Source organism: Leguminivora glycinivorella, chromosome 5 (genome assembly GCF_023078275.1).
Source record: "Leguminivora glycinivorella isolate SPB_JAAS2020 chromosome 5, LegGlyc_1.1, whole genome shotgun sequence".
NCBI classification, from domain to species: domain Eukaryota; kingdom Metazoa; phylum Arthropoda; class Insecta; order Lepidoptera; family Tortricidae; genus Leguminivora; species Leguminivora glycinivorella.
The window spans coordinates 14,133,707-14,159,463 of NC_062975.1; the positions used below are offsets into that span (position 1 = coordinate 14,133,707).

A 25,757-nucleotide genomic window follows, 5' to 3' on the forward strand; every position below is an offset into this window, starting at 1 on the left:
GTGAATACCTTCACAAGACGTTGCTCAATCAAGATACACAGGTCATTTGCGGGCACTCGTAGAAGATTCGCCATAAAAAAATAAAACTTGAAAATTTTAAAAACTCAACTTATGGTCCTATGTCGAAGGCCGAAAAAAATACTTGGGATCGGGTCCTTACGATGCCACTTTGTGAATACCTTCAGAAAACGTTGGTCAATCATAATACACAGGTCATTTGCGGGCACTCGTAGAAGATTCGCCATAAAAAAATAAAACTTGAAAATTTTAAAAACTCAACTTATAGTCCTATGTCGAAGGCCGAAAAAAATACTTGGGATCGGGTCCTTACGATGCCACTTTGTGAATACCTTCATAAGACGTTGCTCAATCAAGATACACAGGTCATTTGCGGGCACTCGTAGAAGATTCGCCATAAAAAAATAAAACTTAAGAAATTTAAAAACTCAAATTATGGTCCTATGTCGAAGGCCGAAAAAAATACTTGGGATCGGGTCCTTACGATGCCACTTTGTGAATACCTTCATAAGACGTTGCTCAATCAAGATACACAGGTCATTTGCGGGCACTCGTAGAAGATTCGCCATAAAAGCAGAAAACTTGAAAATTTTAAAAACTCAACTTATGGTCCTATGTCGAAGGCCGAAAAAAATACTTGGGATCGGGTCCTTACGATGCCACTTTGTGAATACCTTCACAAGACGTTGCTCAATCAAGATACACAGGTCATTTGCGGGCACTCGTAGAAGATTCGCCATAAAAAATAAAACTTAAAAAATATAAAAACTCAACTTATGATCCTATGTCGAAGGCCGAAAAAAATACTTGGGATCGGGTCCTTACGATGCCACTTTGTGAATACCTTCACAAGACGTTGCTCAACAAAGATACACAGGTCATTTGCGGGCACTCGTAGAAGATTCGCCTTAAAAAAATAAAACTTGAAAATTTTAAAAACTCAACTTATGGTCCTATGTCGAAGGCCGAAAAAAATACTTGGGATCGGGTCCTTACGATGCCACTTTGTGAATACCTTCACAAGACGTTGCTCAATCAAGATACACAGGCCATTTGCGGGCACTCGTAGAAGATTCGCCATAAAAAAATAAAACTTGAAAATTTTAAAAACTCAACTTATGGTCCTATGTCGAAGGCCGAAAAAAATACTTGGGATCGGGTCCTTACAATGCCACTTTGTGAATACCTTCATAAGACGTTGCTCAATCAAGATACACAGGTCATTTGCGGGCATTCGTAGAAGATTCGCCATAAAAAAATAAAACTTGAAAATTTTAAAAACTCAACTTATGGTCCTATGTCGAAGGCCGAAAAAAATACTTGGGATCGGGTCCTTACGATGCCACTTTGTGAATACCTTCAGAAAACGTTGGTCAATCATAATACACAGGTCATTTGCGGGCACTCGTAGAAGATTCGCCATAAAAGCAGAAAACTTGAAAATTTTAAAAACACAACTTATGGTCCTATGTCGAAGGCCGAAAAAAATACTTGGAATCGGGTCCTTACGATGCCACTTTGTAAATACCTTCATAAGACGTTACTCATTCAAGATACACAGGTCATTTGCGGGCACTCGTAGAAGATTCGCCATAAAAAAATAAAACTTGAAAATTTTAAAAACACAACTTATGTCCTTACGATCGGGTCCTTACGATGCCACTTTGTGAATACCTTCACAAGACGTTGCTCAATCAAGATACACAGGTCATTTGCGGGCACTCGTAGAAGATTCGCCATAAAAAAATAAAACTTAAGAAATTTAAAAACTCAAATTATGGTCCTATGTCGAAGGCCGAAAAAAATACTTGGGATCGGGTCCTTACGATGCCACTTTGTGAATACCTTCATAAGACGTTGCTCAATCAAGATACACAGGTCATTTGCGGGCACTCGTAGAAGATTCGCCATAAAAAAATAAAACTTAAGAAATTTAAAAACTCAAATTATGGTCCTATGTCGAAGGCCGAAAAAAATACTTGGGATCGGGTCCTTACGATGCCACTTTGTGAATACCTTCATAAGACGTTGCTCAATCAAGATACACAGGTCATTTGCGGGCACTCGTAGAAGATTCGCCATAAAAAAATAAAACTTAAGAAATTTAAAAACTCAAATTATGGTCCTATGTCGAAGGCCGAAAAAAATACTTGGGATCGGGTCCTTACGATGCCACTTTGTGAATACCTTCATAAGACGTTGCTCAATCAAGATACACAGGTCATTTGCGGGCACTCGGAGAAGATTCGCCATAAAAGCAGAAAACTTGAAAATTTTAAAAACTCAACTTATGGTCCTATGTCGAAGGCCGAAAAAAATACTTGGGATCGGGTCCTTACGATGCCACTTTGTGAATACCTTCACAAGACGTTGCTCAATCAAGATACACAGGTCATTTGCGGGCACTCGTAGAAGATTCGCCATAAAAAAATAAAACTTGAAAATTTTAAAAACTTAACTTATGGTCCTATGTCGAAGGCCGAAAAAAATACTTGGGATCGGGTCCTTACGATGCCACTTTGTGAATACCTTCATAAGACGTTGCTCAATCAAGATACACAGGTCATTTGCGGGCACTCCTAGAAGATTCGCCATTAAAGCAGAAAACTTGAAAATTTTAAAAACTCAACTTATGGTCCTATGTCGAAGGCCGAAAAAAATACTTGGAATCGGGTCCTTACGATGCCACTTTGTGAATACCTTCACAAGACGTTGCTCAATCAAGATACACAGGTCATTTGCGGGCACTCGTAGAAGATTCGCCATAAAAAATAAAACTTAAGAAATTTAAAAACTCAAATTATGGTCCTATGTCGAAGGCCGAAAAAAATACTTGGGATCGGGTCCTTACGATGCCACTTTGTGAATACCTTCATAAGACGTTGCTCAATCAAGATACACAGGTCATTTGCAGGCACTCGTAGAAGATTCGCCATAAAAAAATTAAACTTAAGAAATTTAAAAACTCAAATTATGGTCCTATGTCGAAGGCCGAAAAAAATACTTGGGATCGGGACCTTACGATGCCACTTTGTGAATACCTTCATAAGACGTTGCTCAATCAAGATACACAGGTCATTTGCGGGCACTCGTAGAAGATTCGCCATAAAAGCAGAAAACTTGAAAATTTTAAAAACTCAACTTATGGTCCTATGTCGAAGGCCGAAAAAAATACTTGGGATCGGGTCCTTACGATGCCACTTTGTGAATACCTTCACAAGACGTTGCTCAATCAAGATACACAGGTCATTTGCGGGCACTCGTAGAAGATTCGCCTTAAAAAATTTAAAAACTCAACTTATGGTCCTATGTCGAAGGCCGAAAATAATACTTGGGATCGGGTCCTTACGATGCCACTTTGTGAATATCTTCATAAGACGTTGCTCAATCAAGATATACAGGTCATTTGCGGGCACTCGCAGAAGATTCGCCATAAAAAAATAAAACTTAAAAAATTTAAAAACTCAACTTATGGTCCTATGTCGAAGGCCGAAAAAAATACTTGGGATCGGGTCCTTACGATGCCACTTTGTGAATACGTTTACAAGACGTTGCTTAATCAAGATACACATGTCATTTGCGGGCACTCGTAGAAGATTCGCCATAAAAGCAGAAAAGTTGAAAATTTTAAAAACCCAACTTATGGTCCTATGTCGAAGGCCGAAAAAATACTTGGGATCGGGTCCTTACGATGCCACTTTGTAAATACCTTCACAAGACGTTGCTCAATCAAGATACACAGGTCATTTGCGGGCACTCGTAGAAGATTCGCCATAAAAAAATAAAACTTAAAAAATTTAAAAACTCAACTTGTGGTCCTATGTCGAAGGCCGAAAAAAATACTTGGGATCGGGTCCTTACGATGCCACTTTGTGAATACCTTCATAAGACGTTGCTCAATCAAGATACACAGGTTATTTGCGGGCACTCTTAGAAGATTCGCCATAAAAGCAGAAAACTTGAATATTTTAAAAACTCAACTTATGGTCCTATGTCGAAGGCCGAAAAAAATACTTGGGATCGGGTCCTTACGATGCCACTTTGTGAATACCTTCACAAGACGTTGCTCAATCAAGATACACAGGTCATTTGCGGGCACTCGTAGAAGATTCGCCTTAAAAAATAAAACTTAAAAAATTTAAAAACTCAACTTATGGTCCTATGTCGAAGGCCGAAAAAATACTTGGGATCGGGTCCTTACGATGCCACTTTGTGAATATCTTCATAAGACGTTGCTCAATCAAGATACACAGGTCATTTGCGGGCACTCGCAGAAGATTCGCCGTAAAAAATAAAACTTAAAAAATTTAAAAACTCAACTTATGGTCCTATGTCGAAGGCCGAAAAAAATACTTGGGATCGGGTCCTTACGATGCCACTTTGTGAATACGTTCACAAGACGTTGCTTAATCAAGATACACATGTCATTTGCGGGCACTCGTAGAAGATTCGCCATAAAAGCAGAAAAGTTGAAAATTTTAAAAACCCAACTTATGGTCCTATGTCGAAGGCCGAAAAAATACTTGGGATCGGGTCCTTACGATGCCACTTTGTAAATACCTTCACAAGACGTTGCTCAATCAAGATACACAGGTCATTTGCGGGCACTCGTAGAAGATTCGCCATAAAAAAATAAAACTTAAAAAATTTAAAAACTCAACTTGTGGTCCTATGTCGAAGGCCGAAAAAAATACTTGGGATCGGGTCCTTCCGATGCCACTTTGTGAATACCTTCACAAGACGTTGCTCAATCAAGATACACAGGTCATTTGCGGGCACTCGTAGAAGATTCGCCATAAAAAAATAAAACTTGAAAATTTTAAAAACTTAACTTATGGTCCTATGTCGAAGGCCGAAAAAAATACTTGGGATCGGGTCCTTACGATGCCACTTTGTGAATACCTTCATAAGACGTTGCTCAATCAAGATACACAGGTCATTTGCGGGCACTCCTAGAAGATTCGCCATTAAAGCAGAAAACTTGAAAATTTTAAAAACTCAACTTATGGTCCTATGTCGAAGGCCGAAAAAAATACTTGGGATCGGGTCCTTACGATGCCACTTTGTGAATACCTTCACAAGACGTTGCTCAATCAAGATACACAGGTCATTTGCGGGCACTCGTAGAAGATTCGCCATAAAAAAATAAAACTTGAAAATTTTAAAAACTTAACTTATGGTCCTATGTCGAAGGCCGAAAAAAATACTTGGGATCGGGTCCTTACGATGCCACTTTGTGAATACCTTCATAAGACGTTGCTCAATCAAGATACACAGGTCATTTGCGGGCACTCCTAGAAGATTCGCCATTAAAGCAGAAAACTTGAAAATTTTAAAAACTCAACTTATGGTCCTATGTCGAAGGCCGAAAAAAATACTTGGGATTTGGTCCTTACGATGCCACTTTGTGAATACCTTCACAAGACGTTGCTCAATCAAGATACACAGGTCATTTGCGGGCACTCGTAGAAGATTCGCCATAAAAAATAAAACTTAAGAAATTTAAAAACTCAAATTATGGTCCTATGTCGAAGGCCGAAAAAAATACTTGGGATCGGGTCCTTACGATGCCACTTTGTGAATACCTTCATAAGACGTTGCTCAATCAAGATACACAGGTCATTTGCGGGCACTCGTAGAAGATTCGCCATAAAAAAATAAAACTTAAGAAATTTAAAAACTCAAATTATGGTCCTATGTCGAAGGCCGAAAAAAATACTTGGGATCGGGTCCTTACGATGCCACTTTGTGAATACCTTCATAAGACGTTGCTCAATCAAGATACACAGGTCATTTGCGGGCACTCGTAGAAGATTTGCCATTAAAGCAGAAAACTTGAAAATTTTAAAAACTCAACTTATGGTCCTATGTCGAAGGCCGAAAAAAATACTTGGGATCGGGTCCTTACGATGCCACTTTGTGAATACCTTCACAAGACGTTGCTCAATCAAGATACACAGGCCATTTGCGGGCACTCGTAGAAGATTCGCCATAAAAAAATATCCTATGTCGAAGGCCGAAAAAAATACTTGGGATCGGGTCCTTACAATGCCACTTTGTGAATACCTTCATAAGACGTTGCTCAATCAAGATACACAGGTCATTTGCGGGCATTCGTAGAAGATTCGCCATAAAAAAATAAAACTTGAAAATTTTAAAAACTCAACTTATGGTCCTATGTCGAAGGCCGAAAAAAATACTTGGGATCGGGTCCTTACGATGCCACTTTGTGAATACCTTCAGAAAAGTTGGTCAATCATAATACACAGGTCATTTGCGGGCACTCGTAGAAGATTCGCCATAAAAGCAGAAAACTTGAAAATTTTAAAAACACAACTTATGGTCCTATGTCGAAGGCCGAAAAAAATACTTGGAATCGGGTCCTTACGATGCCACTTTGTAAATACCTTCATAAGACGTTACTCATTCAAGATACACAGGTCATTTGCGGGCACTCGTAGAAGATTCGCCATAAAAAAATAAAACTTGAAAATTTTAAAAACACAACTTATGTCCTTACGATCGGGTCCTTACGATGCCACTTTGTGAATACCTTCACAAGACGTTGCTCAATCAAGATACACAGGTCATTTGCGGGCACTCGTAGAAGATTCGCCATAAAAAAATAAAACTTAAGAAATTTAAAAACTCAAATTATGGTCCTATGTCGAAGGCCGAAAAAAATACTTGGGATCGGGTCCTTACGATGCCACTTTGTGAATACCTTCATAAGACGTTGCTCAATCAAGATACACAGGTCATTTGCGGGCACTCGTAGAAGATTCGCCATAAAAAAATAAAACTTAAGAAATTTAAAAACTCAAATTATGGTCCTATGTCGAAGGCCGAAAAAAATACTTGGGATCGGGTCCTTACGATGCCACTTTGTGAATACCTTCATAAGACGTTGCTCAATCAAGATACACAGGTCATTTGCGGGCACTCGTAGAAGATTCGCCATAAAAAAATAAAACTTAAGAAATTTAAAAACTCAAATTATGGTCCTATGTCGAAGGCCGAAAAACATACTTGGGATCGGGTCCTTACGATGCCACTTTGTGAATACCTTCACAAGACGTTGCTCAATCAAGATACACAGGTCATTTGCGGGCACTCGTAGAAGATTCGCCATTAAAGCAGAAAACTTGAAAATTTTAAAAACTCAAATTATGGTCCTATGTCGAAGGCCGAAAAAAATACTTGGGATCGGGTCCTTCCGATGCCACTTTGTGAATACCTTCACAAGACGTTGCTCAATCAAGATACACAGGTCATTTGCGGGCACTCGTAGAAGATTCGCCATAAAAAAATAAAACTTGAAAATTTTAAAAACTTAACTTATGGTCCTATGTCGAAGGCCGAAAAAAATACTTGGGATCGGGTCCTTACGATGCCACTTTGTGAATACCTTCATAAGACGTTGCTCAATCAAGATACACAGGTCATTTGCGGGCACTCCTAGAAGATTCGCCATTAAAGCAGAAAACTTGAAAATTTTAAAAACTCAACTTATGGTCCTATGTCGAAGGCCGAAAAAAATACTTGGGATCGGGTCCTTCCGATGCCACTTTGTGAATACCTTCACAAGACGTTGCTCAATCAAGATACACAGGTCATTTGCGGGCACTCGTAGAAGATTCGCCATTAAAGCAGAAAACTTGAAAATTTTAAAAACTCAAATTATGGTCCTATGTCGAAGGCCGAAAAAAATACTTGGGATCGGGTCCTTCCGATGCCACTTTGTGAATACCTTCACAAGACGTTGCTCAATCAAGATACACAGGTCATTTGCGGGCACTCGTAGAAGATTCGCCTTAAAAAAATAAAACTTAAAAAAATTAAAAACTCAACATATGGTCCTATGTCGAAGGCCGAAAAAAATACTTGGGATCGGGTCCTTACGATGCCACTTTGTGAATACCTTCATAAGACGTTGCTCAATCAAGATACACAGGTCATTTGCGGGCACTCCTAGAAGATTCGCCATTAAAGCAGAAAACTTGAAAATTTTAAAAACTCAACTTATGGTCCTATGTCGAAGGCCGAAAAAAATACTTGGGATTTGGTCCTTACGATGCCACTTTGTGAATACCTTCACAAGACGTTGCTCAATCAAGATACACAGGTCATTTGCGGGCACTCGTAGAAGATTCGCCATAAAAAATAAAACTTAAGAAATTTAAAAACTCAAATTATGGTCCTATGTCGAAGGCCGAAAAAAATACTTGGGATCGGGTCCTTACGATGCCACTTCGTGAATACCTTCATAAGACGTTGCTCAATCAAGATACACAGGTCATTTGCGGGCACTCGTAGAAGATTCGCCATAAAAAAATAAAACTTAAGAAATTTAAAAACTCAAATTATGGTCCTATGTCGAAGGCCGAAAAAAATACTTGGGATCGGGTCCTTACGATGCCACTTTGTGAATACCTTCACAAGACGTTGCTCAATCAAGATACACAGGCCATTTGCGGGCACTCGTAGAAGATTCGCCATAAAAAAATAAAACTTGAAAATTTTAAAAACTCAACTTATGGTCCTATGTCGAAGGCCGAAAAAAATACTTGGGATCGGGTCCTTACAATGCCACTTTGTGAATACCTTCATAAGACGTTGCTCAATCAAGATACACAGGTCATTTGCGGGCATTCGTAGAAGATTCGCCATAAAAAAATAAAACTTGAAAATTTTAAAAACTCAACTTATGGTCCTATGTCGAAGGCCGAAAAAAATACTTGGGATCGGGTCCTTACGATGCCACTTTGTGAATACCTTCAGAAAACGTTGGTCAATCATAATACACAGGTCATTTGCGGGCACTCGTAGAAGATTCGCCATAAAAGCAGAAAACTTGAAAATTTTAAAAACACAACTTATGGTCCTATGTCGAAGGCCGAAAAAAATACTTGGAATCGGGTCCTTACGATGCCACTTTGTAAATACCTTCATAAGACGTTACTCATTCAAGATACACAGGTCATTTGCGGGCACTCGTAGAAGATTCGCCATAAAAAAATAAAACTTGAAAATTTTAAAAACACAACTTATGTCCTTACGATCGGGTCCTTACGATGCCACTTTGTGAATACCTTCACAAGACGTTGCTCAATCAAGATACACAGGTCATTTGCGGGCACTCGTAGAAAAAATTCGCCATAAAAAAATAAAACTTAAGAAATTTAAAAACTCAAATTATGGTCCTATGATTCGCCATAAAAAAAAAAATAAAACTTAAGAAATTTAAAAACTCAAATTATGGTCCTATGTCGAAGGCCGAAAAAAATACTTGGGATCGGGTCCTTACGATGCCACTTTGTGAATACCTTCATAAGACGTTGCTCAATCAAGATACACAGGTCATTTGCGGGCACTCGTAGAAGATTCGCCATAAAAAAATAAAACTTAAGAAATTTAAAAACTCAAATTATGGTCCTATGTCGAAGGCCGAAAAAAATACTTGGGATCGGGTCCTTACGATGCCACTTTGTGAATACCTTCATAAGACGTTGCTCAATCAAGATACACAGGTCATTTGCGGGCACTCGTAGAAGATTCGCCATAAAAAAATAAAACTTAAGAAATTTAAAAACTCAAATTATGGTCCTATGTCGAAGGCCGAAAAAAATACTTGGGATCGGGTCCTTACGATGCCACTTTGTGAATACCTTCATAAGACGTTGCTCAATCAAGATACACAGGTCATTTGCGGGCACTCGGAGAAGATTCGCCATAAAAGCAGAAAACTTGAAAATTTTAAAAACTCAACTTATGGTCCTATGTCGAAGGCCGAAAAAAATACTTGGGATCGGGTCCTTACGATGCCACTTTGTGAATACCTTCACAAGACGTTGCTCAATCAAGATACACAGGTCATTTGCGGGCACTCGTAGAAGATTCGCCATAAAAAAATAAAACTTGAAAATTTTAAAAACTTAACTTATGGTCCTATGTCGAAGGCCGAAAAAATACTTGGGATCGGGTCCTTACGATGCCACTTTGTGAATACCTTCATAAGACGTTGCTCAATCAAGATACACAGGTCATTTGCGGGCACTCCTAGAAGATTCGCCATTAAAGCAGAAAACTTGAAAATTTTAAAAACTCAACTTATGGTCCTATGTCGAAGGCCGAAAAAATACTTGGGATTTGGTCCTTACGATGCCACTTTGTGAATACCTTCACAAGACGTTGCTCAATCAAGATACACAGGTCATTTGCGGGCACTCGTAGAAGATTCGCCATAAAAAATAAAACTTAAGAAATTTAAAAACTCAAATTATGGTCCTATGTCGAAGGCCGAAAAAAATACTTGGGATCGGGTCCTTACGATGCCACTTTGTGAATACCTTCATAAGACGTTGCTCAATCAAGATACACAGGTCATTTGCAGGCACTCGTAGAAGATTCGCCATAAAAAAATTAAACTTAAGAAATTTAAAAACTCAAATTATGGTCCTATGTCGAAGGCCGAAAAAAATACTTGGGATCGGGACCTTACGATGCCACTTTGTGAATACCTTCATAAGACGTTGCTCAATCAAGATACACAGGTCATTTGCGGGCACTCGTAGAAGATTCGCCATAAAAGCAGAAAACTTGAAAATTTTAAAAACTCAAATGGTCCTATGTCGAAGGCCGAAAAAAATACTTGGGATCGGGTCCTTACGAAACTGGTCCTATGTCGAAGGCCGAAAAATTCATACTTGGGATCGGGTCCTTACGATGCCACTTTGTGAATACCTTCACAAGACGTTGCTCAATCAAGATACACAGGTCATTTGCGGGCACTCGTAGAAGATTCGCCATTAAAGCAGAAAACTTGAAAATTTTAAAAACTCAAATTATGGTCCTATGTCGAAGGCCGAAAAAAATACTTGGGATCGGGTCCTTCCGATGCCACTTTGTGAATACCTTCACAAGACGTTGCTCAATCAAGATACACAGGTCATTTGCGGGCACTCGTAGAAGATTCGCCATAAAAAAATAAAACTTGAAAATTTTAAAAACTTAACTTATGGTCCTATGTCGAAGGCCGAAAAAAATACTTGGGATCGGGTCCTTACGATGCCACTTTGTGAATACCTTCATAAGACGTTGCTCAATCAAGATACACAGGTCATTTGCGGGCACTCCTAGAAGATTCGCCATTAAAGCAGAAAACTTGAAAATTTTAAAAACTCAACTTATGGTCCTATGTCGAAGGCCGAAAAAATACTTGGGATCGGGTCCTTCCGATGCCACTTTGTGAATACCTTCACAAGACGTTGCTCAATCAAGATACACAGGTCATTTGCGGGCACTCGTAGAAGATTCGCCATTAAAGCAGAAAACTTGAAAATTTTAAAAACTCAAATTATGGTCCTATGTCGAAGGCCGAAAAAAATACTTGGGATCGGGTCCTTCCGATGCCACTTTGTGAATACCTTCACAAGACGTTGCTCAATCAAGATACACAGGTCATTTGCGGGCACTCGTAGAAGATTCGCCTTAAAAAAATAAAACTTAAAAAAATTAAAAACTCAACATATGGTCCTATGTCGAAGGCCGAAAAAAATACTTGGGATCGGGTCCTTACGATGCCACTTTGTGAATACCTTCATAAGACGTTGCTCAATCAAGATACACAGGTCATTTGCGGGCACTCCTAGAAGATTCGCCATTAAAGCAGAAAACTTGAAAATTTTAAAAACTCAACTTATGGTCCTATGTCGAAGGCCGAAAAAAATACTTGGGATTTGGTCCTTACGATGCCACTTTGTGAATACCTTCACAAGACGTTGCTCAATCAAGATACACAGGTCATTTGCGGGCACTCGTAGAAGATTCGCCATAAAAAATAAAACTTAAGAAATTTAAAAACTCAAATTATGGTCCTATGTCGAAGGCCGAAAAAAATACTTGGGATCGGGTCCTTACGATGCCACTTCGTGAATACCTTCATAAGACGTTGCTCAATCAAGATACACAGGTCATTTGCGGGCACTCGTAGAAGATTCGCCATAAAAAAATAAAACTTAAGAAATTTAAAAACTCAAATTATGGTCCTATGTCGAAGGCCGAAAAAATACTTGGGATCGGGTCCTTACGATGCCACTTTGTGAATACCTTCACAAGACGTTGCTCAATCAAGATACACAGGCCATTTGCGGGCACTCGTAGAAGATTCGCCATAAAAAAATAAAACTTGAAAATTTTAAAAACTCAACTTATGGTCCTATGTCGAAGGCCGAAAAAATACTTGGGATCGGGTCCTTACAATGCCACTTTGTGAATACCTTCATAAGACGTTGCTCAATCAAGATACACAGGTCATTTGCGGGCATTCGTAGAAGATTCGCCATAAAAAAATAAAACTTGAAAATTTTAAAAACTCAACTTATGGTCCTATGTCGAAGGCCGAAAAAATACTTGGGATCGGGTCCTTACGATGCCACTTTGTGAATACCTTCAGAAAACGTTGGTCAATCATAATACACAGGTCATTTGCGGGCACTCGTAGAAGATTCGCCATAAAAGCAGAAAACTTGAAAATTTTAAAAACACAACTTATGGTCCTATGTCGAAGGCCGAAAAAAATACTTGGAATCGGGTCCTTACGATGCCACTTTGTAAATACCTTCATAAGACGTTACTCATTCAAGATACACAGGTCATTTGCGGGCACTCGTAGAAGATTCGCCATAAAAAAATAAAACTTGAAAATTTTAAAAACACAACTTATGTCCTTACGATCGGGTCCTTACGATGCCACTTTGTGAATACCTTCACAAGACGTTGCTCAATCAAGATACACAGGTCATTTGCGGGCACTCGTAGAAGATTCGCCATAAAAAAATAAAACTTAAGAAATTTAAAAACTCAAATTATGGTCCTATGTCGAAGGCCGAAAAAAATACTTGGGATCGGGTCCTTACGATGCCACTTTGTGAATACCTTCATAAGACGTTGCTCAATCAAGATACACAGGTCATTTGCGGGCACTCGTAGAAGATTCGCCATAAAAAAATAAAACTTAAGAAATTTAAAAACTCAAATTATGGTCCTATGTCGAAGGCCGAAAAAAATACTTGGGATCGGGTCCTTACGATGCCACTTTGTGAATACCTTCATAAGACGTTGCTCAATCAAGATACACAGGTCATTTGCGGGCACTCGTAGAAGATTCGCCATAAAAAAATAAAACTTAAGAAATTTAAAAACTCAAATTATGGTCCTATGTCGAAGGCCGAAAAAAATACTTGGGATCGGGTCCTTACGATGCCACTTTGTGAATACCTTCATAAGACGTTGCTCAATCAAGATACACAGGTCATTTGCGGGCACTCGGAGAAGATTCGCCATAAAAGCAGAAAACTTGAAAATTTTAAAAACTCAACTTATGGTCCTATGTCGAAGGCCGAAAAAAATACTTGGGATCGGGTCCTTACGATGCCACTTTGTGAATACCTTCACAAGACGTTGCTCAATCAAGATACACAGGTCATTTGCGGGCACTCGTAGAAGATTCGCCATAAAAAATAAAACTTGAAAATTTTAAAAACTTAACTTATGGTCCTATGTCGAAGGCCGAAAAAAATACTTGGGATCGGGTCCTTACGATGCCACTTTGTGAATACCTTCATAAGACGTTGCTCAATCAAGATACACAGGTCATTTGCGGGCACTCCTAGAAGATTCGCCATTAAAGCAGAAAACTTGAAAATTTTAAAAACTCAACTTATGGTCCTATGTCGAAGGCCGAAAAAAATACTTGGGATTTGGTCCTTACGATGCCACTTTGTGAATACCTTCACAAGACGTTGCTCAATCAAGATACACAGGTCATTTGCGGGCACTCGTAGAAGATTCGCCATAAAAAATAAAACTTAAGAAATTTAAAAACTCAAATTATGGTCCTATGTCGAAGGCCGAAAAAAATACTTGGGATCGGGTCCTTACGATGCCACTTTGTGAATACCTTCATAAGACGTTGCTCAATCAAGATACACAGGTCATTTGCAGGCACTCGTAGAAGATTCGCCATAAAAAAATTAAACTTAAGAAATTTAAAAACTCAAATTATGGTCCTATGTCGAAGGCCGAAAAAATACTTGGGATCGGGACCTTACGATGCCACTTTGTGAATACCTTCATAAGACGTTGCTCAATCAAGATACACAGGTCATTTGCGGGCACTCGTAGAAGATTCGCCATAAAAGCAGAAAACTTGAAAATTTTAAAAACTCAACTTATGGTCCTATGTCGAAGGCCGAAAAAAATACTTGGGATCGGGTCCTTACGATGCCACTTTGTGAATACCTTCACAAGACGTTGCTCAATCAAGATACACAGGTCATTTGCGGGCACTCGTAGAAGATTCGCCTTAAAAAAAACTTTAAAAACTCAACTTATGGTCCTATGTCGAAGGCCGAAAAAAATACTTGGGATCGGGTCCTTACGATGCCACTTTGTGAATATCTTCATAAGACGTTGCTCAATCAAGATATACAGGTCATTTGCGGGCACTCGCAGAAGATTCGCCATAAAAAAATAAAACTTAAAAAATTTAAAAACTCAACTTATGGTCCTATGTCGAAGGCCGAAAAAAATACTTGGGATCGGGTCCTTACGATGCCACTTTGTGAATACGTTTACAAGACGTTGCTTAATCAAGATACACATGTCATTTGCGGGCACTCGTAGAAGATTCGCCATAAAAGCAGAAAAGTTGAAAATTTTAAAAACCCAACTTATGGTCCTATGTCGAAGGCCGAAAAAATACTTGGGATCGGGTCCTTACGATGCCACTTTGTAAATACCTTCACAAGACGTTGCTCAATCAAGATACACAGGTCATTTGCGGGCACTCGTAGAAGATTCGCCATAAAAAAATAAAACTTAAAAAATTTAAAAACTCAACTTGTGGTCCTATGTCGAAGGCCGAAAAAAATACTTGGGATCGGGTCCTTACGATGCCACTTTGTGAATACCTTCATAAGACGTTGCTCAATCAAGATACACAGGTTATTTGCGGGCACTCGTAGAAGATTCGCCATAAAAGCAGAAAACTTGAATATTTTAAAAACTCAACTTATGGTCCTATGTCGAAGGCCGAAAAAATACTTGGGATCGGGTCCTTACGATGCCACTTTGTGAATACCTTCACAAGACGTTGCTCAATCAAGATACACAGGTCATTTGCGGGCACTCGTAGAAGATTCGCCTTAAAAATAAAACTTAAAAAATTTAAAAACTCAACTTATGGTCCTATGTCGAAGGCCGAAAACAATACTTGGGATCGGGTCCTTACGATGCCACTTTGTGAATATCTTCATAAGACGTTGCTCAATCAAGATACACAGGTCATTTGCGGGCACTCGCAGAAGATTCGCCGTAAAAAATAAAACTTAAAAAATTTAAAAACTCAACTTATGGTCCTATGTCGAAGGCCGAAAAAAATACTTGGGATCGGGTCCTTACGATGCCACTTTGTGAATACGTTCACAAGACGTTGCTTAATCAAGATACACATGTCATTTGCGGGCACTCGTAGAAGATTCGCCATAAAAGCAGAAAAGTTGAAAATTTTAAAAACCCAACTTATGGTCCTATGTCGAAGGCCGAAAAAATACTTGGGATCGGGTCCTTACGATGCCACTTTGTAAATACCTTCACAAGACGTTGCTCAATCAAGATACACAGGTCATTTGCGGGCACTCGTAGAAGATTCGCCATAAAAAAATAAAACTTAAAAAATTTAAAAACTCAACTTGTGGTCCTATGTCGAAGGCCGAAAAAAATACTTGGGATCGGGTCCTTCCGATGCCACTTTGTGAATACCTTCACAAGACGTTGCTCAATCAAGATACACAGGTCATTTGCGGGCACTCGTAGAAGATTCGCCTTAAAAAATAAAACTTAAAAAATTTAAAAACTCAACTTATGGTCCTATGTCGAAGGCCGAAAAACATACTTGGGATCGGGTCCTTACGATGCCACTTTGTGAATACCTTCACAAGACGTTGCTCAATCAAGATACACAGGTCATTTGCGGGCACTCGTAGAAGATTCGCCATTAAAGCAGAAAACTTGAAAATTTTAAAAACTCAAATTATGGTCCTATGTCGAAGGCCGAAAAAAATACTTGGGATCGGGTCCTTCCGATGCCACTTTGTGAATACCTTCACAAGACGTTGCTCAATCAAGATACACAGGTCATTTGCGGGCACTCGTAGAAGATTCGCCATAAAAAAATAAAACTTGAAAATTTTAAAAACTTAACTTATGGTCCTATGTCGAAGGCCGAAAAAAATACTTGGGATCGGGTCCTTACGATGCCACTTTGTGAATACCTTCATAAGACGTTGCTCAATCAAGATACACAGGTCATTTGCGGGCACTCCTAGAAGATTCGCCATTAAAGCAGAAAACTTGAAAATTTTAAAAACTCAACTTATGGTCCTATGTCGAAGGCCGAAAAAAATACTTGGGATCGGGTCCTTCCGATGCCACTTTGTGAATACCTTCACAAGACGTTGCTCAATCAAGATACACAGGTCATTTGCGGGCACTCGTAGAAGATTCGCCTTAAAAAAATAAAACTTAAAAAAATTAAAAACTCAACATATGGTCCTATGTCGAAGGCCGAAAAAAATACTTGGGATCGGGTCCTTACGATGCCACTTTGTGAATACCTTCATAAGGCGTTGCTCAATCAAGATACACAGGTCATTTGCGGGCACTCGTAGAAGATTCGCCATAAAAAAATAAAACTTAAGAAATTTAAAAACTCAAATTATGGTCCTATGTCGAAGGCCGAAAAAAATACTTGGGATCGGGTACTTACGATGCCACTTTGTGAATACCTTCATAAGACGTTGCTCAATCAAGATACACAGGTCATTTGCGGGCACTCGTAGAAGATTTGCCATTAAAGCAGAAAACTTGAAAATTTTAAAAACTCAACTTATGGTCCTATGTCGAAGGCCGAAAAAAATACTTGGGATCGGGTCCTTACGATGCCACTTTGTGAATACCTTCACAAGACGTTATTCAATCAAGATACACAGGTCATTTGCGGGCACTCGTAGAAGATTCGCCATTAAAGCAGAAAACTTGAATATTTTTAAAACTCAACTTATGGTCCTATGTCGAAGGCCGAAAAAAATACTTGGGATCGGGTCCTTACGATGCCACTTTGTGAATACCTTCACAAGACGTTGCTCAATCAAGATACACAGGTCATTTGCGGGCACTCGTAGAAGATTCGCCATAAAAAAATAAAACTTGAAAATTTTAAAAACTCAACTTATGGTCCTATGTCGAAGGCCGAAAAAAATACTTGGGATCGGGTCCTTACGATGCCACTTTGTGAATACCTTCAGAAAACGTTGGTCAATCATAATACACAGGTCATTTGCGGGCACTCGTAGAAGATTCGCCATAAAAAAATAAAACTTGAAAATTTTAAAAACTCAACTTATAGTCCTATGTCGAAGGCCGAAAAAAATACTTGGGATCGGGTCCTTACGATGCCACTTTGTGAATACCTTCAGAAAACGTTGGTCAATCATAATACACAGGTCATTTGCGGGCACTCGTAGAAGATTCGCCATAAAAGCAGAAAAATTGAAAATTTTAAAAACTCAACTTATGGTCCTATGTCGAAGGCCGAAAAAATACTTGGGATCGGGTGCTTACGATGCCACTTTGTGAATTCCTTCACAAGACGTTGCTCAATCAAGATACACAGGTCATCATCTTCTACGAGTGCCCGCAAAAGACCTGAGTATCTTGATTGAGCAACGTCTTATGAAGGTATTCACAAAGTGGCACCGTAAGGACCCAATCCCAAGTATTTTTTTCGGCCTTCGACATAGGACCATAAGTTGTGTTTTTAAAATTTTCAAGTTTTCTGCTTTTATGGCGAATCTTCTACGAGTGCCTGAAAATGACCTGTGTATCTTGATTGAGCAACGTCTTGTGAAGGTATTCACAAAGTGGCATCGTAAGGACCCGATCCCAAGTATTTTTTTCGGCCTTCGACAAAGGACCATAAGTTGAGTTTTTAAATTTTTTAAGTTTTATTTTTTTATGGCGAATCTTCTACGAGTGCCCGCAAAAGACCTGAGTATCTTGATTGAGCAACGTCTTATGAAGGTATTCACAAAGTGGCACCGTAAGGACCCAATCCCAAGTATTTTTTTCGGCCTTCGACATAGGACCATAAGTTGTGTTTTTAAAATTTTCAAGTTTTCTGCTTTTATGGCGAATCTTCTACGAGTGCCTGAAAATGACCTGTGTATCTTGATTGAGCAACGTCTTGTGAACGTATTCACAAAGTGGCGTCGTAAGGACCCGATCCCAAGTATTTTTTTCGGCCTTCGACATAGGACCATAAGTTGAGTTTTTAAATTTTTTTAAGTTTTATTTTTTTATGGCGAATCTTCTACGAGTGCCCGCAAATGACCTGTGTATCTTGATTGAGCAACGTCTTATGAAGGTATTGACAAAGTGGCATCGTAAGGACCCGATCCCAAGTATTTTTTCCGGCCTTCGACAAAGGACCATAAGTTGAGTTTTTAAATTTTTTAAGTTTTATTTTTTTATGGCGAATCTTCTACGAGTGCCCGCAAATGACCTATGTATCTTGATTGAGCAACGTCTTGTGAAGGTATTCACAAAGTGGCATCGTAAGGACCCGATCCCAAGTATTTTTTCGGCCTTCGACATAGGACCATAAGTTGAGTTTTTAAAATTTTCAAGTTTTCTGCTTTTATGGCGAATCTTCTACGAGTGCCCGCAAATGACCTGTGTATCTTGATTGAGCAACGTCTTATGAAGGTATTCACAAAGTGGCATCGTAAGGACCCGATCCCAAGTATTTTTTCGGCCTTCGACATAGGACCATAAGTTGAGTTTTTAAAATTTTCAAGTTTTCTGCTTTTATGCCGAATCTTCTACGAGTGCCCGCAAATGACCTGTGTATCTTGATTGAGCAACGTCTTATGAAGGTATTCACAAAGTGGCATCGTAAGGACCCGATCCCAAGTATTTTTTTCGGCCTTCGACAAAGGACCATAAGTTGAGTTTTTAAATTTTTTAAGTTTTATTTTTTTATGGCGAATCTTCTACGAGTGCCCGCAAATGACCTGTGTATCTTGATTGAGCAACGTCTTATGAAGGTATTCACAAAGTGGCATCGTAAGGACCCGATCCCAAGTATTTTTTCGACCTTCGACATAGGACCATAAGTTGAGTTTTTAATTTTTTTAAGTTTTATTTTTTTATGGCGAATCTTCTACGAGTGCCCGCAAATGACCTGTGTATCTTGATTGAGCAACATCTTATGAAGGTATTCACAAAGTGGCATCGTAAGGACCCGATCGCAAGTATTTTTTTCGGCCTTCGACATAGGACCATAAGTTGAGTTTTTAAATTTTTTAAGTTATATTTTTTTAAGGCGAATCTTCTAAGAGTGCCCGCAAATGACCTGTGTATCTTGATTGAGCAACGTCTTGTGAACGTATTCACAAAGTGGCATCGTAAGGACCCGATCCCAAGTATTTTTTTCGGCCATCGACAAAGGACCATAAGTTGAGTTTTTAAATTTTTTAAGTTTTATTTTTTTATGGCGAATCTTCTACGAGTGCCCGCAAATGACCTATGTATCTTGATTGAGCAACGTCTTGTGAAGGTATTCACAAAGTGGCATCGTAAGGACCCGATCCCAAGTATTTTTTCGGCCTTCGACATAGGACCATAAGTTGAGTTTTTAAAATTTTCAAGTTTTCTGTTTTTATGGCGAATCTTCTACGAGTGCCCGCAAATGACCTGTGTATCTTGATTAAGCAACGTCTTGTGAACGTATTCACAAAGTGGCATCGTAAGGACCCGATCCCAAGTATTTTTTTCGGCCTTCGACATAGGACCATAAGTTGAGTTTTTAAATTTTTTTAAGTTTTATTTTTTTATGGCGAATCTTCTACGAGTGCGCGCAAATGATCTGTGTATCTTGATTGAGCAACGTCTTATGAAGGTATTCACAAAGTGGCATCGTAAGGACCCGATCCCAAGTATTTTTTTCGGCCTTCGACATAGGACCATAAGTTGAGTTTTTAAATTTTTTAAGTTTTATTTTTTTATGGCGAATCTTCTACGAGTGCCCGCAAATGACCTATGTATCTTGATTGAACAACGTCTTATGAAGGTACTCACAAAGTGGCATCGTAAGGACCCGATCCCAAGTATTTTTTTCGGACTTCGACATAGGAACATACGGTGAGTTTTTAAAATTTTCAAGTTTTCTGCTTTTATGGCGAATCTTCTACGAGTGCCCGCAAATGACCTGTGTATCTTGATTGAGCAACGTCTTGTGAACGTATTCACAAAGTGGCATCGTAAGGACCCGATCCCAAGTATTTTTTTCGGCCTTCGACATAGGACCATAAGTTGAGTTCTTCAATTTTTTAAGTTTTATTTTTTTATGGCGAATCTTCTACGAGTGCCCGCAAATGACCTGTTTATCTTGATTGGGCAACGTCTTATGAAGGTATTCACAAAGTGGCATCGTAAGGACCCGATCCCAAGTATTTTTTCGACCTTCGACATAGGACCATAAGTTGAGTTTTTAAATTTTTTAAGTTTTATTTTTTTATGGCGAATCTTCTACGAGTGCCCGCAAATGACCTGTGTATCTTGATTGAGCAACATCTTATGAAGGTATTCACAAAGTGGCATCGTAAGGACCCGATCGCAAGTATTTTTTTCGGCCTTCGACATAGGACCATAAGTTGAGTTTTTAAAATTTTCAAGTTTTCTGCTTCTATGGCGAATCTTCTACGAGTGCCCGCAAATGACCTGTGTATCTTGATTGAGCAACGTCTTATGAAGGTATTCACAAAGTGGCATCGTAAGGACCTGATCCCAAGTATTTTTTTCGGCCTTCGACAAAGGACCATAAGTTGAGTTTTTAAATTTTTTAAGTTTTATTTTTTTATGGCGAATCTTCTACGAGTGCCCGCAAATCACCTGTGTATTTCGATTGAGCAACGTCTTGTGAAGGTATTCACAAAGTGGCATCGTAAGGACCCGATCCCAATTATTTTTTCGGCCTTCGACATAGGACCATAAGTTGAGTTTTTAAAATTTTCAAGTTATCTGCTTTTATGGCGAATCTTCTACGAGTACCCGCAAATGACCGTGTATCTTGATTGAGCAACGTCTTATGAACGTATTCACAAAGTGGCATCGTAAGGACCCGATCCCAAGTATTTTTTTCGGCCTTCGACATAGGACCATAAGTTGAGTTTTTAAATTTTTTAAGTTTTTTTTTTATGGCGAATCTTCTACGAGTGCCCGCAAATGACCTGAGTATCTTGATTGAGCAACGTCTTATGAAGGTATTCACAAAGTGGCATCGTAAGGACCCAATCCCAAATATTTTTTTCGGCCTTCGACATAGGACCATAAGTTGTGTTTTTAAAATTTTCAAGTTTTCTGCTTTTATGGCGAATCTTCTACGAGTGCCTGAAAATGACCTGTGTATCTTGATTGAGCAACGTCTTATGAAGGTATTCACAAAGTGGCATCGTAAGGACCCGATCCCAAGTATTTTTTTCGGCCTTCGACATAGGACCATAAGTTGAGTTTTTAAATTTTTTTAAGTTTTATTTTTTTATGGCGAATCTTCTACGAGTGCCCGCAAATGACCTGTGTATCTTGATTGAGCAACGTCTTATGAAGGTATTGACAAAGTGGCATCGTAAGGACCCGATCCCAAGTATTTTTTCCGGCCTTCGACAAAGGACCATAAGTTGAGTTTTTAAATTTTTTAAGTTTTATTTTTTTATGGCGAATCTTCTACGAGTGCCCGCAAATGACCTATGTATCTTGATTGAGCAACGTCTTGTGAAGGTATTCACAAAGTGGCATCGTAAGGACCCGATCCCAAGTATTTTTTCGGCCTTCGACATAGGACCATAAGTTGAGTTTTTAAAATTTTCAAGTTTTCTGCTTTTATGGCGAATCTTCTACGAGTGCCCGCAAATGACCTGTGTATCTTGATTGAGCAACGTCTTATGAAGGTATTCACAAAGTGGCATCGTAAGGACCCGATCCCAAGTAATTTTTCGGCCTTCGTCATAGGACCATAAGTTGAGTTTTTAAAATTTTCAAGTTTTCTGCTTTTATGGCGAATCTTCTACGAGTGCCCGCAAATGACCTGTGTATCTTGATTGAGCAACGTCTTATGAAGGTATTCACAAAGTGGCATCGTAAGGACCCGATCCCAAGTAATTTTTCGGCCTTCGTCATAGGACCATAAGTTGAGTTTTTTAAATTTTCAAGTTTTCTGCTTTTATGGCGAATCTTCTACGAGTGCCCGCAAATGACCTGTGTATTATGATTGACCAACGTTTTCTGAAGGTACTCACAAAGTGGCATCGTAAGGATCCGATCCCAAGTATTTTTTTCGGCCATAAGTTGAGTTCTTCAATTTTTTAAGTTTTATTTTTTTATGGCGAATCTTCTATGAGGGGCGCAACTTTAGGACCCGATTCCAAGCAATGTTTTCGGCCTTCGACGTAGGACCATAAGTTGAGTTTTTAAAATTTTCAAGTTTTTTTTTTTTCGGCGAATCTGTTGCGAGTGCCCGCAAATGGCTTAACTATCTGCAATCAGCAAGGTCTTTTGAAGGTATCCACAAAGTGGCATCGTTAGGACCCGATTCCAAGCAATGTTTTCGGCCTTCGACGTAGGAACATAAGTTGAGTTTTTCAAATTTTCAAGTTTTATTTTTTTTCGGCGAATCGGTTTCGAGTGCCCGCAAATGGCTTAACTATCTGCAATCAGCAAGGTTTTATGAAGGTATGCACAAAGTGGCATCGTTAGGACCCGATTCCAAGCAATTTTTTCGGCCTTCGACGTAGGACCATAAGTTAAGTTTTTGAAATTTTCAAGTTTTATTTTTTTTCGGCGAATCTGTTTCGAGTGCCCGCAAATGGCTTAACTGTCTGCAATCAGCAAGGTCTTATGAAGATATTTTTAAAGTGACATCGTTAGGACCCGATTACAAACAATGTTTTCGGCCTTCGACGTAGGACCATAAGTTGAGTTTTTGAAATTTTCAAGTTTTATTTTTTTTCGGCGAATCTGTTTCGAGTGCCCGCAAATGGCTTAACTGTCTGCAATCAGCAAGGTCTTATGAAGATATGCACAAAGTGCCATCGTTAGGACCCGATTCTAAGCAATTTTTTCGGCCTTCGACGTCGGACCATAAGTTGAGTTTTTAATATTTTCAAGTTTTATTTTTTTTCGGCGAATCGGTTTCGAGTGCCCGCAAATGGCTTAACTATCTGCAATTAACAAGGTCTTCTGAAGGTATCCACAAAGTGGCATCGTTAGGACCCATTCCAAGAATTTTTTTCGGCCTTCGACGTAGGACCATAAGTTGAGTTTTTGAAATTTTCAAGTTTTTTTTTCGGCAAATCTGTTTCGAGTGCCCGCAAATGGCTTAACTTTCTGCAATCAGCAAGGTCTTATGAAGGTATCCACAAAGTGCCATCGTTAGGACCCGATTCTATGCAATTTTTGCGGCCGTCGACGTCGGACCATAAGTTGAGTTTTTAATATTTTCAAGTTTTAGTTTTTTTCGGCGAATCGGTTTCGAGTGCCCGCAAATGGCTTAACTCTCTGCAATCAGCAAGGTCTTATGAAGGTATGTACAAAGTGGCATCGTTAGGACCCGATTCTAAGCAATTTTTTTGGCCTTCGACGTCGGACGGGTCGGACCACAAGTTGAGTTTTTAATATTTTCAAGTTTTATTTTTTTTCAGCGAATCTGTTTCGAGTGCCCGCAAATGCTTAACTATCTGCAATCAGCAAGCCTTCGACGTAGGACCATAAGTTGAGTTTTTAAAATTTTCAATTTTTTAGTGGCGTGTCTGTTTCGAGTGCCCGCAAAAGGCTTAACTATCTGCAACCAGCAAGGTCTTCTGAAGGTATCCACAAAGTGGCATCGTTAGGACACTTAGGACCCGATTGTGTTATGAAGGTATGCACAAAATAGCATCATAATGACCCGATTCCGTGTATATTTTCGGGCTTCGATGCAGGAGCGTAAGTTGAATTTTTCAAATTTTCATTATTTTTTTTGGAAAATCTTATGAGGTCCTAACGATTCTAATATGTGAACAAACGTCAACTTATGAATATATGTCGATTGAGATCAAAAAAACTTGCAATAAGTGGTTTGGGGTGGCTAGCGTGAAGACAGCCACCCCACTTTGAAAAAAAAAAAAAAAATAAGGAATAGGGTCCTAACGATTTTAATATGTGAACAAACGTCAACTAATGAATATCTATCGATAGAGATCAAAAAAACTTGCAAAAAGTGGTTTGGGGTGGCTAGCGTGAAGACAGCCACCCCACTTTGAAAAAAAATAAAAAAATAAGGAATAGGGTCCTAACGATTTTAATATGTGAACAAACGTCAACTAATGAATATCTATCGATAGGGATCAAAAAAACTTGCAAAAAGTGGTTTGGGGTGGCTAGCGTGAAGACAGCCACCCCATTTTGATTTTAAAAAAAAATGATGTTAGGATCGGGTCCTAACGATTTTACCTACTGAACAAACGTGAACTAACGATGAACTAACGATTCTGATATGCCATTTGCGGGCAAAAAAAATGGGGTGGTCAACTTCACGAGCATCCAATATTGAACTATGAGCGTAGCAAGTGGTTATGCATGTGGATTCTTGAGCATTGCTAGGATTTCAAGGCACTTTTCACCACTCCAACAAGGTAAATATTAACCCCCTTATTCATAAACATACTCTAAAGTTGTGAAGCCGATAAAGTTTGTTTGTCCTTTTCTATCACACCAATAAGTTGGAAAGGGACAAACAAACTTTATCGGCTTGATAACTGATTATGTTTATGAATAAGGGGGTAATCATGCTGACACTCTTGTCGATAAAATGCTTTGTCATGCATGCAGTAGCATGATAAAGAGTGTATTATATCTATTTTGTTTGATATTTTATTTTAATTTTATAGCAAGCAAAGGCTGAACAAGAGGAAGAATATATTTCTAACACATTACTGAAAAAAATTCAAGCCTTGAAGAAGGAAAAGGAAACATTAGCACACCACTATGAAAGGGAAGAGGAGTGTCTCACAAATGATCTGTCCAGAAAATTAATTCAGGTAAGATTAGGTATTACCTATCATCAAAGAGGATCGAGTATTATAGAGACTTACTGTCAAAGTAAAATGTGTAATCACAGTGCATAGACAGCTTAAAACTTTTGAACCTCAGTTTTGACAATTTGGCCCATATTGTTAGCTTGATATGTGTTAAAATATCAAATATCAATATTAGCGCCATCTAGCCGAGCCTTCCCCAAAGGTGTAACGCCATCTAGGCCACCATACCTTTTTCTCTAGGGCTTTGAGATACGTTTTTTTCTTAGACTTTATCTGTCTATTCGGAGTGACATATTATGTCTTTGCCTCTCTCTTTGGTTGTAATAAGTAAGTATAGTGTATATAAGGTTTTTCAATTTCAACTTGAGGGGCTTCAAGTAAGGGAGACCATAGAGTTTTGTGACTGAAGTTTTATTTTATATACTACATTTGTAAAAGTAGCTTTTTTTTACACCAGAGGCCGAAGCTACAAATTACAAGTCCTCTTTTGCTCAAACCAGCACCCATGGCATTGTCGCGCGATAAACAACATTAGGCGGGACGGCT

At 38.9% G+C, this 25,757-nt stretch overlaps 1 protein-coding gene across 1 annotated transcript in view; it reads left to right on the forward strand.

The window, feature by feature from the left end:
* Nucleotides 1-25,757, forward strand: part of LOC125226142 (coiled-coil domain-containing protein 6) — a 53,226-nt gene that overhangs the window by 9,946 nt on the left and 17,523 nt on the right. Inside the window, exon 4 of the mRNA XM_048130031.1 lies at nt 25,062-25,211. Within this exon, the coding sequence (XP_047985988.1) occupies nt 25,062-25,211 (150 nt within the window). The remainder of the gene's footprint in view (nt 1-25,061; nt 25,212-25,757) is intronic.